The sequence below is a fragment of the Lactuca sativa genome, chromosome 3 (assembly GCF_002870075.4).
Source record: "Lactuca sativa cultivar Salinas chromosome 3, Lsat_Salinas_v11, whole genome shotgun sequence".
In the NCBI taxonomy this organism is placed as follows: Eukaryota; Viridiplantae; Streptophyta; class Magnoliopsida; order Asterales; family Asteraceae; genus Lactuca; species Lactuca sativa.
In genome coordinates this window covers 220,177,212-220,196,932 of record NC_056625.2, presented here as the reverse complement: position 1 = coordinate 220,196,932, position 19,721 = coordinate 220,177,212, and the positions used below count along the sequence as shown (strand labels likewise).

The 19,721-nt window shown below is 35.2% G+C and overlaps 1 protein-coding gene across 1 annotated transcript; it reads left to right on the top strand.

The window, feature by feature from the left end:
• Positions 1-12,202: 12,202 nt before the first annotated feature.
• Positions 12,203-15,416, top strand: LOC111918624 (phosphatidylinositol 4-kinase gamma 7). Its single transcript, XM_023914262.3, has 2 exons — positions 12,203-12,488; positions 13,120-15,416. Exon 2 carries the CDS (start codon positions 13,343-13,345, stop codon positions 15,155-15,157), a length of 1,815 nt encoding a protein of 604 aa, XP_023770030.1. The 5' UTR covers positions 12,203-12,488; positions 13,120-13,342; the 3' UTR covers positions 15,158-15,416.
• Positions 15,417-19,721: the final 4,305 nt, after the last annotated feature.

Here is a 19,721-nt window from a genome sequence, read left to right as displayed (position 1 = left end):
TCTGCTGGTGCCAGACGATAAGGTGATTTTGCTACTAGGGTAGCCCCTGGAACTAAGTCGATTCTAAACTCGACTTCATGTTGGGGTGGTAATCCCGGTAGTTCTTCTGGAAAGATATCGGGAAAGTCACGTACTTCTGGAACGCTCTTAATGTCCTTTACTTCCTGACTCGTATCGACGATGTGTGCAAGAAATGCATGATAATCTTTCCACAAACACTTTCGAGCTTGGATGCACGAAATGATGAGAAGGTTTGTACTTGATTTTTCGCCGTAAATCACTAATGTTTCATCGTTAGGGAGATTAAGACGAATTGCTTTTTCAAAGCACATGATGTCGGCACGAAGAAGACTTAACCAATCCATGCCAACTATGACGTCGAAACTTTTAATTTGGACCGGCATGAGGTTGATTGGGAAAGAATGACCGTCTAAAGTTAATGTACAACTCATGTATATGCAGTTAGTGTTTTCCGTTTTTCCGTTTGCCATTTGTATAGTGAATGATTTTTCTAACATGCTAGGTTTACGTTTAAGTAAGTGAATAAAATTTTGGTTCACGAAGCTTCTCTCTGCTCCACTATCGAATAGTATGCATGTATATGAATTATCGAGAAGAAACGTACTAGCAACTACTGTAGGATCAGCTACGGCTTCTTCGTGGCCTATAGCCAAAACTCGTCCCACTCCGCCGATATTCACTGCCTTCGGGCAGTTTCTTTTGTAGTGGCCCACCTCGCCATAACCGTAGCAAGCTTGGCCTACACCAGCGTTGGGAACTTGAGCGATCGGCTTTACGGGGGCTTTGCAGAAACAGACAGTGTGTCCCTTTCTGTTGCAGTTGGAGCACTGTATTTCCCGACAAGGTCCATGGTGGTGGTAAGTGCATTTGGTGCACTTTGGAAAGTTACCCACATAAGGTTTTGTTGGGTAGAGATTTATAGGAACGGTAGTAGGTACAGTAGCAGCATTCACTATAACTAGTTGTTTCTTCGAGGATTCTTGGGAAGACCCACCATTCCCCTTATTCCATCCTCTCTTCTTGTTATTATTGTTGTTGTTTCCCTTTTGTGGTTCTGGTGCAGAAATTGTTGAGTTCTGATGACTTCCGTGATCAACAAGAGATTGTGCCAGCTCTTTGGCACTTTTAAAAGTGTCAGGTTTTGAAGCTAACACGCTTGGCTGAATTTGGGGCGACAGTCCCCAAATGTATCTCTCTATTTTCTTGCTCTCAGGAGCAATCATATCTGGGCAAAGGATTGCCAGATCGCAGAATCTGTTGGTATAAGTTGCTATGTCGGTACCAATCATTCCAAGAGTCCAGAGTTCGTGCTCGAGTTTTTGAATCTCTCCTCATGGACAGTACTCTCTCATCAGCATGATATTTAAGCTCTCCAAGCTTATTGAATTTGCCACTATTAGAGTAAGTACCTTAACGTGGCCATTCCACCAAGTTAAAAGCTCTATCAGTAAGCATGTAAGTTGCAAACTTGACTTTGCTGTGCTCGGGACAGTAGCAGATTTCAAAGACTGATTCTGTCCTTTCGATCCACTGCCTCAAAATCATCACACCCCAGCTCAATTAAACATCCGGGGTTTGGCATTCGTAAAGTCTTTATAGGTGCACTCTCGGGGTTGCCCATGACTCTCGCCATGGTTGGAAGGAAGTGTGCCAATTCCCGAACCAGTAGTAACAGGGGTATTGATTTCTGACATGGCAGCCGCCACAGCTACTGTGACTGCTGCTTGGAACATGGCAGCATCAAATTGAGGAGGTGGAGGTGGTGGTGGTATAGGTGCTTCCCCACTGTTGTTTCGTCTCGGGTTTCTACGCGGAGGCATCCTTCAACTACAAGTTGAGAAGATAAAGATAAGAATTCCATAGCATAGAAAATGAATGTGTCTCATGAACTAAATCGCTATAGTTCGACAATAGATGATAGTATGAGTCTCAAAGATAGAAGAATGGAAGTTATTCGTAAATCCGAATATATGAAACAAGCGTATGGTTTCTCCATAATATTTTAAGGATTGAACGAAATACTCAATGTAGTAATAATAGCGTGCCAATTATATTAATATAATAGTTGATACAACGATCACGAAAATTTGACCCCTATAAGGGTCTCCGGTTACAAAGTTTAAGAAAAATAAAACTTTTAGCCGAGGTCCTAACTTATAACAAAATTTGGGATTTGGCAAGCACTACTTGCATTGTAGGTTGCGCTTGGAGCTTGACTCCGCATCCGATTGCTTTGATTCCATAAGACGCCTATCGAAGGCGGCTTGTTGTTCCCTCATCTCGGAGAGGGCTTTAATCATTTGTGCTTGGAATGCTTCGGTTTGGAGTTGGGCATTGTCCTGAGCTCTGTCCAGCCTACGGATGTCAGAAGTGTGAACCTAAACTTCCACGTTGACTTCCCGAATCCGGCTAGCTTAAACACCGGATTGATAGGACTGGTTGGCTAGCTTGCCCACCATGACTGGGAGTGCGCGATCGGCTGAACCTCCGCTGCGAACATCATAGAAGTCTCGACACATGCCGTAGGGAGGGCGTAGACTTTGTTGTTGGCTCCAATGGAGGAGGTGACTTCCCCAAATGGGAGTCGGTCCTTGAAAGTTTCTCACGAAGATGGGAGGTTGTGCGGGTGGTGGGTTGATTACTTTCGGCTCTGAGTTGGTACTTGAGTCCTCCTCTTCATCTAATTCTATGGGTTCTTCGTCCTCCTCGGGATCCTCTTCGATCCATCCCCTGTTGCCATGGTTGGGATAGTAGGGGTCGTCGGGGTGATGAAATCCATCCATTTGACTGTACGAGAATAGGGTTATAAGAATTGAATAAAATTTGGAACATGTAAGACTAAACATGTATTTTAAGCTATTTTATGTAACAAATACTCCTATAGTATTTAAATTCGTGTGTTTGATCCTTGTGATGTTTTGGTAAGTTTCGACTTGTTGCTCACTACGAGCATTCCTCGATATACATTAGTCCAATCTCGGATAAATATAGTTGATCATGCTATATTTGGCCCAAATCTGATTACATATATCGAGTCTTAATCGTAGTGTCCAACTTGTCTAAATACTTCTTGTATAGTTATAATCATGAAAATAAGTTGTTGTATGCATGTATTTGTACTTAAATGAACTAACAGTTTAAGTTAAACGAAACGCGGCTTAGGCGTAAAACAAAAAAAAATGTTTTGTCAGAGAATATTAGTCCCTTAAGCATTTATAATTGTATATCTTATGTGGTTCGATATATTTAGTTCACTATAAACAATGCTCTGATACCAATCTGCCACACCCCCAAACCGGAACGGTGGAAACGTTCGGGGGCAGATGACTTCATGTAGTACCGTAACAATTGAATACATAGTAAAGAAAGCAATATAACCATCATATATATAGTTGAAAGTTTACATTGTTAAAAGGTACATGTTCAAAGCCAATTACAATATGATGCCAAAATATGAATTTAAGCTGGCGACGCTGCATCCCTTCTTCAAAAGTTGTTTGTTACCTGTTATTACTGAATCCCTAGGAGGCTGGGACATACAAGTGGTTTTGAAAGAGTAGATCAGCATTTAAGCTGGTGAGTTTCATAAGTATTAAATGAAAATATTTGTATGAACTAAAATGAAATGGTTTGTTTTTGTTTGTTTCTTCCTAGAAAATCCCATATTTTCTACTAGTATAAATGTAGCCTTCTATCAAGACCAATGTTTGTTTCTAGAAAATTTATGTTTTTCCGTATGTGGGTGGCAGCTTAGAAGTTCCAAAACTGCAACACAATAATGTTTTTCATGCCTAAAGTAGTTAATTTATGTACATGTAAAGTCGCGAAGACGTCTGAAAAACCCCGTAAATCAATGTGTTTTTAATACTCCATGTGAGTTTTATAACCATGCTATTGACTGGATTCGCCTATACACAACATTCTTCAGGCGTTGGAATGTTCTGATGTTTGTCACCCTCAATGGTGTACTGTAGCTAACAGTCAGGGCGCGGGGTCGTCAATCCCGTATAGATCTATACACAAACACCATGCTCCCCCTCCAAGGGATTCTGGTATATAATACAGGACTTGAAATGTGTACTCGAACATACGTGAAGTTTAATGTCTCACAAAACTTAGTATAAAACAGATTTACGTATGAAAATGTTCGTGTGTTCTTGTATATGAATGTATCTCTTTGAAATAGTGTTTCTAGTATGTAAAAGTTCGTGATGTTCTCGTAAAACTATACCTATTATAGTTTTCTAAAAGTGTGTCTCGTTTGTGTAGTAAACCCTAGTGAAATGCTCACTTGTTATGAAAAGTATAACTTTTGTAGTGCCAAAAATGGACACATATACATACAGTATAATCAGAGTGTTTGATTTATATATATAACAACATTTTTCATTTCAAAAGACAAGATGTTATCATGATATATTTTGCATACGAAAGTTTCCCTATAATAGTTATAAATCACATATGATTCCATTGATAAAAAGTGTATAATGAAACTTTATATAACACACGATAATAATCGTGTGTTTTACTTGTATTCCCCCCCCCCCTTAAAAGCATATAAAAGCATTTATAAAACATTTAAAAGTGTGGATTATAGGGGTATGAACTCACTTGAAAGATCGAAGAAGGCGAGATGAAAACCGAGCAGAACTTCGACTCGAGAAAGCAGATTTTCTCGGGATTCTTGGGAATCTCGGGAGCACAAACGACCTTCGGGACTTGAGCGAGGAAACCGGGGCTTCGGGATATCACGTGCATAGAAAACGAGGCAAAAACGCAAGAAAGATGAGAGGAATCGGGCCCTTTCTTCGGAACCCTCGCATCCCTTTTATAGGGGCTGGGAACCGCCTCGGTACGCTGAGAGTACGCGGTTATGCTGGGCATCCGCATGCGTCATGCATGACCGCATCCTCGACTGCTTCGGAACTTCGGATGGGACAGGGCATAGCCTCGCATAGGGGTGACATGGACGATCCGAGGCCTAGTCCTCGAGTACGTTGGGCGTACGAGTGTACGCTGGGCGTAACTTGGATTGGCCCGGTGACTCCTCCTTCGGATAATACCGAATTTTGATTTAAAATTTATATTTTATTATTTAATAAACTTCCAAAATTCATATCTTTTTCATAGGAACTCCGTTTTCGACGTTCTTTATATCCACACGTAGGTGAGACTACGCTCTACAACTTTCGTTTAGACTCCGTCGGCAAATTTTGAAATTATTTTTATTATTTATTTTTAAAAGGTCGCGGTAAGAAAATTTAGTTAGAAATCCATAACTTCATTATCCGACGTCTGTTTTTGCCAGACTTTTTACTGTTGAAAAACCATTGTCGAGACCTTCGATTCTCATTTAGGTCATTCTGGACAAAAGTCGCTCGATCTCTGTTTCGAGTTTTTAGCTATCTGTCGCTATGCCGAACTTGAAAAAATCATAACTTCCTTATACGAAGTCAGATTTGGGCGTTCTTTTTACGTATGATCACGGTTTAATGATATCTAACATAGTAGGTAATCAATTAGAGACTTTTGGACATTTTATTTTCGAAGTTAATTTCATTATATCAAAAGTGGTTACAATACTTGACTTTTTAGGTCATTACATAGTGTTGAAATATTGGGTTGTCACAATATTAATAATAGTATAAAAAGGTTTATGTTCCATACAAAGAAATAAACAATTCCAAATCTAAGATTGGGTATAACACTTATCTTGGAAAAATAATTTTGATCGGTTCATTGAGGCCAAAACCCACTGCCGCATAGGTTTTTTTCCCCTTTCACAACGTTCAAAGGATTTGAAACTGTCACACCCCCAAACCAGAACGGCGGAAACGTTCGAGGGTGGATAACGTCAGATATAGTATCGTAACCATTGTATCATAGTAATCATAGTAAACATAACCATTACATTGAATACATATACGAAAAGGTATTTACATTTGTTTTGATTCTTGTTTCTAAACATCAAAAGTATGTTCAAAAGGAAAAAAAAAAAAGACGAGACTCTATACACTCCGTCTTCTCAAAACTCCAGGTGGTACCTGCCTACTGATTTCCTGAGAACACAAGCAATTTTGAAATAATATCAGCATAAAGCTGGTGAGTTCATAAGTATGTTTTTGAGAAAAATTCGGTTAATGAATCAATAATTGTATATCTATGCTTCCAAGAAAATCCATTTTTTTCTAACATATGTATTTTGTTGTTGAATCTCATTGAATGTATTGTGCATTGTATGATTGAATAAGAATCTTTTTTTACAAGAAAAACTTTGATTATCATCAGTATATATAATAGGTTTGGAAAGCTCTGAAAATTCTAATATGCATACTAGTTCTATTACTTTATAATAAAACTAATTAAGGTTATTATCGATCATACATTAATCGTATTTTCTTAGTACCAAATTTATGAGTTGTTATAGTTGACCATTGAATTGCTTGAACGACGTTCTTCAGGCGTTAGAATCGAAATGACTTTGTCACCCAGGCCTGCCGGCCTAACTGTAGCTAGCAGTTATGGTGCGGGATTGTCAATCCTGTATAGATCTATACACAAACTCATGTTCCTCTTCCAAGAGACTTTGGTTATAATCTCAGGACTTTTGCTAGTACTTAGATAAGTACGTGAAGAATTCTCACTCATAAAATGCTATACTAACGATTACATGTAGAAATAAATGAATTCATGAATATAACTAGCTGAATATATGTCTCATAAACCGTACTCTATATGCTTTATATGTTTGATCACAATGAATCTATGTTTATGCATTGATAAGTTAATTGTTCCATAAGCCATACCTATTATAGCTTATATGTCTGATAGTGTATTCATGATAAACATTGAAATCCTCTATGATTTGTGTTGAAAACCTCCCTTATGCTCAGCAGTATACAAAAGGGATGAAAAATCTAAATATTTGATAAAAGTACGAAAACTTTGTGGTTGTGTCAATTAAATCAGTTCTAATTGTTTTGAAATCCGTTTTGTATAATCTCACGAAATAAATGATGTTTGGCTTGTATTCCCCTCTAAAAACGTATATGGGATGCTGAGGGTCAAGTGAAGTCTGGAACTCAAACGGATCCTATTTATCATGTAATAACACATATATGCATCAAATTAGTGTATATCACAACTATTTATGATAGGAAACCACCCTAGGAACTAAGAAACACTTGAAACAAAGTGTTATAATAACATGTGATTCACTAAAAGGAGTATACGGCCACACCATGGAGTGTACGGCCAAGTGGTGTATGGTCATGGAGTGTGCGGTCGTACACTCATGGTAAAACATGCATAAGAGGGTTTTTGAACCATGGGGAAGCTAGTGGGTCTATTTCTCAACAAGAATATGAGCTAAGTTCTCATTTTGGAGGGCTTTTTGGAGTGTTTTGAGGTGTGTATGTCCGTGCAAGGGTATACGGCCGTACACTCCTTTTTTCTTGTAAAATGGTCTTTTCTAGGGTGTTAAACAAGAGTTCCTAACGTATACAATGCATATGGAAAGGATACTTACGATTTGGAAGCTTGATGAGGGTTTACAGCCACCAAGAACTAGTGTGTGTTCTTGGTGAAAGATGAAGATCTAGCCAAAGATGAAATTAATGGAATGAAAACATGGATTCATCACTAGATAAAGTAATGTAGCAACAGATCAAGGTAGGAAACACTTACATCTTTGAAGATCTAGATGAGAAATTTGATGATAGTTGAGAGAGAACCCGAAAATCCTGGCTTGGGAGTGTGTAAAGTGTTGAAAAATGACTAAGTATCACTTATATAGGTGAGAGTGTATGACCATGAGGGGGTGTACGGCCGTACACCCATGTGTACGGCCGTACACTCCTCCTAAAGGGGTGTTTGGCCCGAAATGCAACTTTATGACTTTGGTAACTCATCCTTAAGCCTCAATCTTGATTGTACAAAGCTTAGAACGCTCAACAGACCCTAACCAAGGCTAAAAGATAGCAGAAACGAGTCTGACTTTGATTGAATTGAATGGCTTGTACAAAAGAGAAATTTTGGGTTGTCACAGAAACCAAAAGAAAATAAACACAGAAAATTCTTTTATGTTTATTACCCAAAAAAATCGAAATTAATTACCAAAAGGAATTCATGAGGATAAGATTCTCAGATTTGCAAACATGTGATATGAAAAATTGTAAAGATACGATCAAAATTAACTCAGGGCATAAATTTTTTAACCATGCTTTGATACCACATGTAGAATTGAAGGCATAATCCAAAATCAATTAATCAATAAACTTGAATAACCCTAAATCAATTTGAAGAATACTTACTTGATGATATCCTTTGATGTTGAAGATGACTAAATGATTCTTCTACTTCCCATAATGGTGTCTAAGTGATTGATTTGATGGATGAATCACAACATGATTATCATGTTTTGTAGAGAGGTTGTAGATTATCAAAGAGAATAATGAATTATAGCTCTCACAAAATGCACGGCCCCTCATATGTGTGCTCTTAATTATTTAATTTACACCTTAGGGGAAGGTTTAGAGCCACACTAATTTTGTCCCTCAAATTATGGATATATGTCATATTCATCATACTACAAATAATAAATCATACGATGCTCCTATCCATATCCTTTTTCATCTCAATCGACTATCATGGAGGTCAGTTTTTCTCACTAATCGTGTTGTATGTAAATGACATTGTATTTGAGTATCCAGATACCTTTTTCCTATACTCAAACAATTGAGACTTCTATATGAGAATTAAAGAACATCTAGAGGCCATTGAGTCATTTTACTTGGAAGTAATGATGGTCGAAATAAGTATTTACATCATTTCGGTCCTAAATGACTCTTTCAAATGCCTTAACGTCTTTTATGCAATACAAGGGTATTTTCATTGAATTTTGAACTTATAGATTTTACAAAGTTTTGTGCTTATGGACCATCAAGTGCAGTTCAATACTTAACACCAACTGTACTTAACTAATCCATTAAAGACACTGTTAAATTAAGTGATGATGTGTTGGATTTTGAATGTGACATTCTTTATATTTTATAATTGGCAAATCAGAGATTAAAGCCTATAAAAGTTGCCTTGCAAACTCTGTCCACCAAGTGTTCAAGGAAATGTCACTCTCAAGAATCAATATATGAATGTTCTTTCTGGCCTCAAGGCTGATGATAATGATGAAGGATGCATATTTGATTTGTATTCATTACTTTGTAGACATACTTCTATTTGCTTACTAAGGTATATCATATGTCTTCGCAATACACTCATTTTTTGGGAACTAAAACCTAACACATGTATGTATACTTATCTGGAGGCCTTATTTAGTTCGGTGGTTGTATGATGTATGACAGACATATATTAGAAGTAAAGTAAATTGTGGCCACGTATTTGAGTGGAGCTCTATTACAAGAAAATGTGATTGCATATTCAAAATACGACTATAAAATTTGATAGAAAATTGACAAAAGTTTTATTTTCTCATATTTCTTAAGGGCATATTGTTTTATGAAGAAAGTCAACACTCATTGACTAGAAATCTTTACATGCTTATTTATGTAGGTATGCGTGCTTGGCTTCTTGCAGAAACCTTGAGAAGTTTTCAAACATTTGTGGGCTACGAATTTTAAGAAAACTTAAACCGAAAAGTAGTATTTTTAAGGTGTCGAAGGACCTTGGCCAGTTAGGAACTAATAACATAAAGGTCTTTCTGGTCAAAAAATGGATGCAACTGCTCCTTGCTAAGTGAATATAGGGTTTAATGATTTATAGATTAGGATGGTAAGTGACGTTACAACCGCTCCTTTGCTCTGCCATGACCATGGTTACTCTTTTTCTTATTAATAATTTGAGTTTTAACTATTTGCATAACTTTTTTGAAAGTATGTTACTATGTCGAGCATTTAATGTAAGCATGTCACTATGTTGATCATTTAAAAATTTAAATTATAAACTCCTTGATTGATTTTAATATTTTTGTTATTTAAACTATGGAGTTTTACTCATTTGCAGCAGCTTAACATTGCCATTTTACATGATTCTAATATTGTCAAAGTTCCATCAAAACCCGGTAACCAAGAAGTAAAAAGGTAGAAGAATATAAGATGTATTGAGCAACAACAAACATCCGGTTCAAACTTGTAATCTTTTAGTCAACTATGTTTAATCGATTTTCTTATGGATGATAAATATCACTTACGATCTTTGTGATATATATTTTTTTGTTTCATAACAATAGTAATTAATAATGTTATTGCTTTAATAAAAACAATATACACATAAAATTGACATAATATTTTTTTTCTTAAAATAAAATATACATAGGTCTAAAAATGTTTTCATATTACAATTAGATTGCATTATAACCTAATATAATATAAATTGTAAGCTCAAACAAACTTTAGAACATCATATCATATCATACTATATTATAAAGGAAACATTTTTTCTTTCACCACATTCATTTGAAACTCTCATATATTTTTCCTTTCTCCACATTCATTTGAAACTCTCATGACTTTTCAATTTCTTTCTAATAATGATTATATGTTGGTTAATAAGATTAAATAAATATAAAACCTAAAGTGTATTCATATATAAACTAAATTTCAATATTAAAAGAATATCTTTACTTCTACTTATAAAGTTATGTTTTTAATTTTTTACATATTATACTTAATTTACTAGTTTTAATATATTTTTTGATGTAAACCATTTTCATTTTAAAGCTACAACTTTTGAACAATTTGTATAAAATATTTAAATTGTAAACTTAAATATAACATTACAGGACCAACTTAAATATAAATTTTAGTTTAACTTAAACAACCCAAATAATATTTTGTAAATAGTTAAAAGTGATAAATTCTAGTGTCTTTCTAATAATGATTATAATATGGTTAATAAGGTTAAATAAATATCAAACCTAAAATGTAATCATAAATAAACTAAATTTCAATATTAAAATAATATTTTTACTTCTACTTATAAAGTTATGTCTTTAACTTTTAATATATTATACTTAATTTATTAGATTTAATATTTTGTTGTATGTAAACCATTATCAATTTAAAGCTACAACTATGGAACAATTTAGACAAAATACTTAAACTATTAATTTAAATATAACATTACAGTGTGAACTTAAATATAAATTTCAGTTCCACTTAAAAAACCCAATGAATATTTTGTGAATAGTTAAAAGTAATAAATTTTAGTGCTAAATGAAAAAACTAAATTATAATAACAATTTAACTAAAATATTTCCTAAAGATATTTATATAATCTTTAAAAGTTTTCAAATAAGTAGCTTAAAATAACTTACAATAACAATAGTTAAAAATAAGTATATATAAATGATTATATTGTTACCTTCAAAATCAAAAAACAATGTCTGGTGTTTTAAATAATTATAATGATAGAAATTAAAACCTTAAAAAAATAAATTTTGAAAAATTAATTAACAATAACAAAAAACATAAATAATATTAAGCCATATATTATATTTAATTTTATTAATGAGTAATTCACAAGTAGAGGTTATTCAAACGGTTGAAATTACACAGTTATAATAGATGTATATATTATCATATAATTTAAAATAATAAATATATTATATCAATTTGGTATACGAATTATTATATCAAATATAGCAACAATGTTATTGTTATATTTAAAAAACATATATTTGTAAATACTTCAACTATATAAGTGTTTTTGTGCAACACGCAAGCATTCTTGTAGTTTCAATATAACTACATTCAATTGATCACTATTAATACACTTGAAATATTAACACAACACAAGTGAAAGTATGGTTTAAGCAACATATTTTGTTTAGCTCTGTAAATCCATATATGTTTGCAAATAAATTTTATTTCTTTGTATATCATGATTATATTAATTTAAAATAACCATATTAACACATTAAACTTTTTATAAAAGTAAATCCATACAAATCTATTATTAAATTATAAATGATTACCGTGTATTTCAAGGGTTATAACCGAGTAAACACAATGAAATAGCCAAACGGTGGGATGTGTTTACCAAATCAAATCATCATGACATTTAATCCTACATTAAATACACGATTTTAATCGTGCAATTAGGAGCACCCTTTCTTTACTGCGAATTTACCGCAATTAAAAAAGAACGTTATTACATGTACCCAAGTCAGAGAAAGAGGTAGAGCTAGAGAGAGAGAAAGTGAGCTTTAGACCGAGAGAGACAGCGAGAGAAGAGAGATAGAGAGAGAAAGCGCCAAAAAGAACACGAACACGAGACGAAGGAGAAGAACTGAAAATGGTCATGTGATTGTTGCTTTGTGCGATTGAATTTTAGATCTTTAAGGAAAAAACCAATTTACCCTTTGTTTTCAATCCGCTGTTCGTGTATTTGATCCGGTTTCGGGTTCTTTTCACTCTTGCATTGTTCGAATCAAGCACAGATCTAGGGATCAGGTAAGGTTTTTGCGGTTATTTTGATGTTGTGTATAATCTTTCACTCGGTAACGATTTGTTCTTATGATTTTTAGCATATGTTTTGGTTGCCGATAGTCTGAGTCTTTGATCGCGAGCGAGTTCTATTTTATATACGATTTCAACATTTGTATGATTGTTTGCACGCTTATTCTGTTTTTAATTTGTTTCAGGAAATTAAACCTTGTTTTAGGAAATTGTTTGTTTGTACGATAAGCTTGAAATGATCAGAGTATGAGATCAATCTCATAGAATTTTCTGTATGTGGTATGTGATAGGATACGAAATGAAAATGCAAATCTGTTCTACTCTGTGCTATTTGATCTCAAAAAGTCCGATCTGCAGTTTTTAATATTCTCGTTCATAAGGATATAAGGTTAGGCTAGAAGATAAACATTCAGACTTTGATTTGTTCATAATATTCTCATAAGAAGCTGTTTTTCGTTAAGAAAGTGAAGCATCTGGTCTGGCCTTGTTAGATCTGTAGCTGTAATCAAATACTACTAACATATTGTTGGTGCGATTGTATCCTTTATACTACTGCCGTACATTGTTTGATCAAATTAGCTGATTGTTTAGTCTTCTCATCATGTTTTTTTTTTTTTTGGTACAGATTAGGCAAAAAAAAAAAAAAAAAATCAGTAACTTCTTCTCCTGATGTAGTAGTTACCAACTACACGACTTTCTCCTCTGCCTCCCGGTATCATCTAGTGTTTCTCTTTCCTAGCCAAAGGATCTGTGGATAGTGAAACTGATCACTGATCTTACTAGATTCTGAGCAGATTTTGGGTTTGATTCTTCTCATTGGGTTGTGAGAGATCAGAAAACCTTTGTTCATGTCTCGTAACCCAGTTGAAACCCAAATGGCTGTAGCAGTTTTCAACAGTCCCTTAGGAAGGGAACACCATGCGAACAACGGAATGGAATCAACTAAACCTTCAGGTAGGCGACGTGTCTTTGTTCAAACCGAAACTGGTTGCGTCTTGGGAATGGAATTAGATCGAAGCGACAACGCCCACACAGTGAAGCGAAGGTTACAAATTGCACTCAATGTTTCAGTTGAAGAAAGTTCCCTAACCTTCGGTGACATGATTCTAAAAAACGACCTCAGTGCAATTCGCAACGATTCCCCTCTTCTTCTAACAAGAAACCTAAACCTACTCCACCGAAGCTCTTCATCTCCTTGTCTTTCACCCACCAGTAAAGACATCCAACAACATAATGGAGATCGCAGTGGGCCCATTGAGATTTTAGGCTTTTCTACTCGAAACACAAAACAACTCGTTAAAGAAATTGTAAAAGCAATGAACACCGGCGTTGACCCAATTCCAGTTCAAAGTGGACTCGGAGGTGCTTACTATTTCAGAAACAGCAAAGGCGAAAGTGTAGCGATTGTGAAACCAACCGATGAGGAGCCATTTGCACCGAATAATCCGAAAGGGTTTGTGGGTCGGGCATTGGGTCAACCCGGGTTGAAACGGTCTGTTCGGGTTGGTGAAACCGGGTTTCGTGAGGTGGCAGCTTATCTTCTTGATTATGGCAATTTCGCAAATGTTCCACCTACTGCGCTTGTGAAAATCACTCATTCCATTTTCAATGTTAACAATGATGTAACTGTAAATGGGAATAACGAAAACAAGATGAAGAAACAATACAGCAAGATTGCATCTTTTCAACACTTCATCCCTCATGATTTTGACGCGAGTGATTACGGAACATCGAGCTTCCCTGTGTCTGCGGTGCACCGGATTGGGATTTTGGATATACGGATTCTTAACACGGACCGGCACGCAGGGAATCTGCTCGTGAGAAAGGTTGACGGGAGATTTAGTCAAGTTGAACTCATACCCATTGACCATGGTCTTTGCTTGCCGGAAAATTTAGAAGATCCGTATTTTGAATGGATTCATTGGCCACAAGCTTCGATTCCTTTCACAGATGAAGAGCTTAATTACATTCAACAACTTAATCCATATCGTGATGCTGAGATGTTAAAATCTGAACTTCCGATGATTAGGGAGGCTTGCTTACGTGTCTTGATATTGTGTACCATTTTTCTCAAGGAGGCGGCGGCGTATGGGCTGACGTTGGCGGAGATTGGGGAGATGATGAGTCGGGAGTTTAGACGTGGTGAAGAGCAACCGAGTGAGTTTGAGTTGTTGTGTCTTGAGGCACGGCGGCAGGTAGTGGCAGAGAGGGAAAAGGAGGTGGTGGCGGTGGCGGGTTTATCGTCTCCTAAAGTAGAGGAAGATGTATTCCAGCTTGACATTGATTTTGATGATTTAGGGTTTCCTTTTCACTTTGGGAGAAACGGAAACGGAAACGGAAACGGAAACCCATTTTCTAAATTCCATGAAACGATTGAAGAAGAGGAAGAAGAATTTGCCGGGGAGGTGGTTCCGGCAAGTGTGAAGATAAAGGCGGAAGGGAAAAAATTGGCGGTGGTGAACACATCGTCCGGACACAGGAGTGCGTCTGAGCAGCTTCCAGCGAGTGCTACTTTTGTGAAGTTGGGGGAGATGAAGGAGGATGAATGGGTGGTGTTTATAGAGAAGTTTCAGGAGGCAGTGTTTCCGGCGTTTGTTAACCGGAAGTCGGCGGCGAAAGGGCAGAGGCAGTTGCAGAGGCTGGGGACTTCTTGTCAGTTTTGAGAGTATATTATATATTTATATATTATATAATATTAGTATGAGCAGAGGTGAAGGTTGAATAATTTGAGAATTAAGGAGTGGATGGTAGTCGGTATGCTATGTAAGTATTGTTGAAAGAGCGACAGTGAGGCTTTGATTTAGGATAATGTTAAGTTTTTTTTTTTTTTTTTTTTTGCTTTCACTCTTGTGGACATGTTTCATAAATAATATGTAGTATGAAAATCCAAAAGAGTTTGAAAAGAAAGAACTTTTGTGAATACATGTGCAATCTATATATACGGTTTTGGTTGAGGTCTATTAGAGACAATGATGTCAATTCGATATAATTTTAATTTTCCATCTCATATTCTCATCTATCTACTAATCAAATCTAGATAAAATGAGTACAACATTTGTGTTAACCTTTCGAAAAAAAAAAAAAAAAAATCTAAAGATTTGCTAAAGAAATTTAGGAGACAGTTTCTATTGTTGAAGTCCTGTGTAAAATCCGTTTATTATATGATTTTTGATTAAAAATAAGTGAAGTATCAAGGTGTAAAGATTAATCATTTTTAATTGTAAAATTTTAAAATAAATACAAAAGAATTGGTTACAAATAATTAATCTTAAAAACTTGTTTGTCCATCAAAAGTCATACCAATTTGACATGTTTGATCGGTTTTGACCAAGTTGTCTGTTTTAATAGACAAATTATTCAGACCTTAATCATGTATTCATAACGAATCATGGTAATCTTGTTTGGATCTATGAAATCATAATACAATAAAATAATTTACATATAACAAATTAACAATTAGTAAATGAAAATAGGTAAACAATACACTTGTTTTTTGAACTGTGACCATTACGCCGCTTTGTGAATTGATAGGAACAATTTATGTTATCTTATAAAACCATAGGACGAAAGTGGCATTAGTTAAAAGAAAAAAAAGACATTGACGGAAATGCCCTTGAACTGTTGGCAGGAACTACTTTTGTTATCTTATTATACTAAATGTTCAGTTTTAATAAAATTGACCAATGTGCCCATGCGCTGTTAAACAAAGATATACGTTTGTGCTGAAGTTGATTATTAAAAATGCTCTTACCCTAGCAAACAAAAACAGTAAAAAGACACATATAGTTTGACATATTATAGAACCGGTCCTAAAGATATAAATATCCTCAATGCCTATATATAGTTTCATACACACACACACATATATATATATATATATATATATATATATATATATATATATATATATATATATATATATATATATATATATATATATATATATATATATAGAGGGTAAATGACACAAAAAACATTTTTTTACACAAAAATTCGATTTTGATACCGTATTTTTTTTTTGTCAATTTTGACACTGTATTTTCCAATTTGTTACAGTTCTTACCACTTGACCGGTTAACCAGGTTACGTGGTGACGTGACATGATGACATGATATGCTGACGTGTCAAAATTGATTTTTTTTTTCCACAAAAAACATTAAGTTTTCACTTTTTTTCGATTTTGACACGAAGTTTAATTTTTTATTTCAATTTTGACACTATGTTTTTTTTTGTTCCAATCGAACACCATTTATCAAATTTTATTCAATTTTGTCTATTTTCCATTTGAAGCCGTATAAATATATTTTTTTATTACATTTTAAACCATTTAAACATATTTTTTTCGTTTAAAAACCACATTTTTATTTAAATACAAGGGTTATTTTTTTTTTTTTTTTTTTTTTTTTTTACATTCAAAACATTAGTTATATCATGAGAATCAAACTAACCATAAGCTTCTAATAAGATGTACAAATTTGATGAATTGCAAACTTGATATCCGAGTTTTGATCGACTACACGCCTCCAAACCTACAAACACATTTTAAAGTTGCATATATAATATAAAATACAATTTTTATATAACTAATACATATTTATACATAAAAATATGGTATGAAAACTTAGTGTTTTTTGTGAGAAAAAAAATTCAATTTTGACACGTCAGCATATCATGTCAGAATGTCACATCATCAAAACTGACACGTCATCATGCCACGACAGCATGTAACCTGGTTAACCGGTCAAGTGGTCAGAATTGTAATAAATTGGAAAACACAGTGTCAAAATTGACACAAAAAAAACACGGTGTCAAAATCGAATTTCGGTGTAAAGAGAGTGTTTTTTGTGTCATTTACCTATATATATATATATATATATATATATATATATATATATATATATATATATATATATATATATATATATATATATATATGTTAGGATTAAATGTGAACAGTAAATATTGTGTGAATGTATAACTGAATCTGAACACTTGGATTAGAAAATCAGGTGGTTAAGAATTGATCATGATTTTATTAATTTCTAATTTAAATTTTAACATAAATGACTGATAATAACGTTATTAAGGACAATTGAGTCATTCTTCATTCTATTTTAAAAATGAAAGTCAACATTTTACATGCTTACACCCTGATTTTTTTTCTTTCCATCACCTAATATCATTCCATGTTAGTAGAACGTTGATGATTTATCATATGAATATACAATTTTCCCAAAAAAAGCAATTATCTAGTATAAAAGACAGCATAACTGTGACATCCCTATATTTCTCGGCCAGAAAAGACCGATTTAATTTATGTTTTTTAAAATAAAATCAGAGAAATCTTTTTATAAGATATTATGGAATTGGTCCCCAAACAATATATGATAAAAGTTTATCAAAATCCTTCATTAAGAAGGTATATATTTTCCATATATATATCAAAACCTCGGGATGTCATGTTCCGATACAGATCAAAAGCATAAACAAGACATTATAAGCCTTTCAACAGTTATTTACAACTACTGGCCTATAATCCAAAAATCTCTCGTCGTCCTCTGACTATGCTCGGCGTCCACTACCTGTAATCATAAAACTGAGTGGGTCAGGCTTGGGAGCCTGGTGAGCATATAGGGTTTTCAACCCACAATAATAATATACTTATTAAGTTCACCAATCAACAATAACCCTGATTACCCATTCCCGTTGTCCTCACTTTACGTCCCTAAACACCTATCACAAGGGACCTAGCCTAAGGATTATCATCGGGATGGACACTACTGCTAAGGGGTTTCCTCAGCCATACATGTCCTTAAGGCAACCATGAGGGGGATGAAGTACGCCAATGAACATTTAATTCATCAACACTTACAAGTTGCGAACCTGCTAGTGTTCCACTGGACTATCTAGAAAGTCTGTGGTCGTCATCTATACTTCGCTAGATGACTACAACAACAACAACAACATCGACATCGAGGCCTCTCACCATTTTAACACACATCAACTATTTCATCTACCCATGTTCTACCCAACATATTTTGTAGATAAAAAGCATATACAGTTTAAAACTTGTATAAAACATTAATTCAACAGTCACCTCGAATAAACAATTAACATATTTACACATAACACGTATTTCAAGGTAAATACTTCATATCTATGTGTAAATTGAAAGTAACTACACACTCACATATTTTGGTGAAAATCGGGCAGCAATTCGTTTCCTAAAACGATCGTTTCTAATAAAACCGGGAGTTTTATTGAGAAACCGGGCTCTGCGAAAGGTCGGGCTTTGAAACCGAAAAGATAAATTTTCCGGGCTTCTCGGGCACTTCTTGGGGTATTCCGGGCTTTACAATCGATACCGGGGCTTTTCGGGATGTTAAGATGAAGAAAATATGGAGAAAGGGGCTAAAAGTGGCAAAATTCCAAAAGTAACCGGAAACCCTCGCAGGTACCCTTCTATATATAGGGTCCGAAGTTTGATCCAACGGCTGAGAAGTTGGCATGCTTCGGAGATCCGACGGCTCGCAGGGGGTGGCTTCACACATGCCTCGCATGGCTCGCACCTGGCTCGCACATGCGAGGGCTCGCTGGCGGCTTCTAAGTGGACCGTGGCTTGTTGGCGCACCTGCGAGGCTCGGAGCTAGGCTATGCGAGGCTCGGACACACGCGGCAGTTGGGCGCAGCTTCGGCTGGGGAGCTGGCTGCTTCGGATTGGGCCTCCTCCTCGGTCGAATCAGAAGAGGACACGTGGCTCGCATGACTCAGTAGCCTAATGACTCAGCAGCCAGGTGACTCAGCAGGACACGTGTCACTTTCTAAGCGAGGGTGACGTGGCAATAGTGACTATGCGAAATTTCTCGGTTTTCGTGCCAAAACTTCTAAAATCCATAACTTTCGCATACGAGCTCCGTTTTTGACGTTCTTTATATGCACGCGTAGCTAAAATTACGATCTACAACTTCTGTTTAGACTTCGTCGGCTAATTTTGACTTTAAATTTTATATTATTATTTTTAACAGACCGGGACAGGAAATCCGTTAAAAATTCATAACTTCTTCATCCGACGTCCGTTTTCGTCAGACTTTTTACCGTTGTGCTCCTAATGACGAGACCTTCAATTCTCGTTTAGGTTGTGTCGGCTAAAAACCGCTCGATCTAAAATTCGAGTTTTTAGCTGTCTACTGCTACGCTGAAACTTCGAAAAATCATAACTTCGTCATA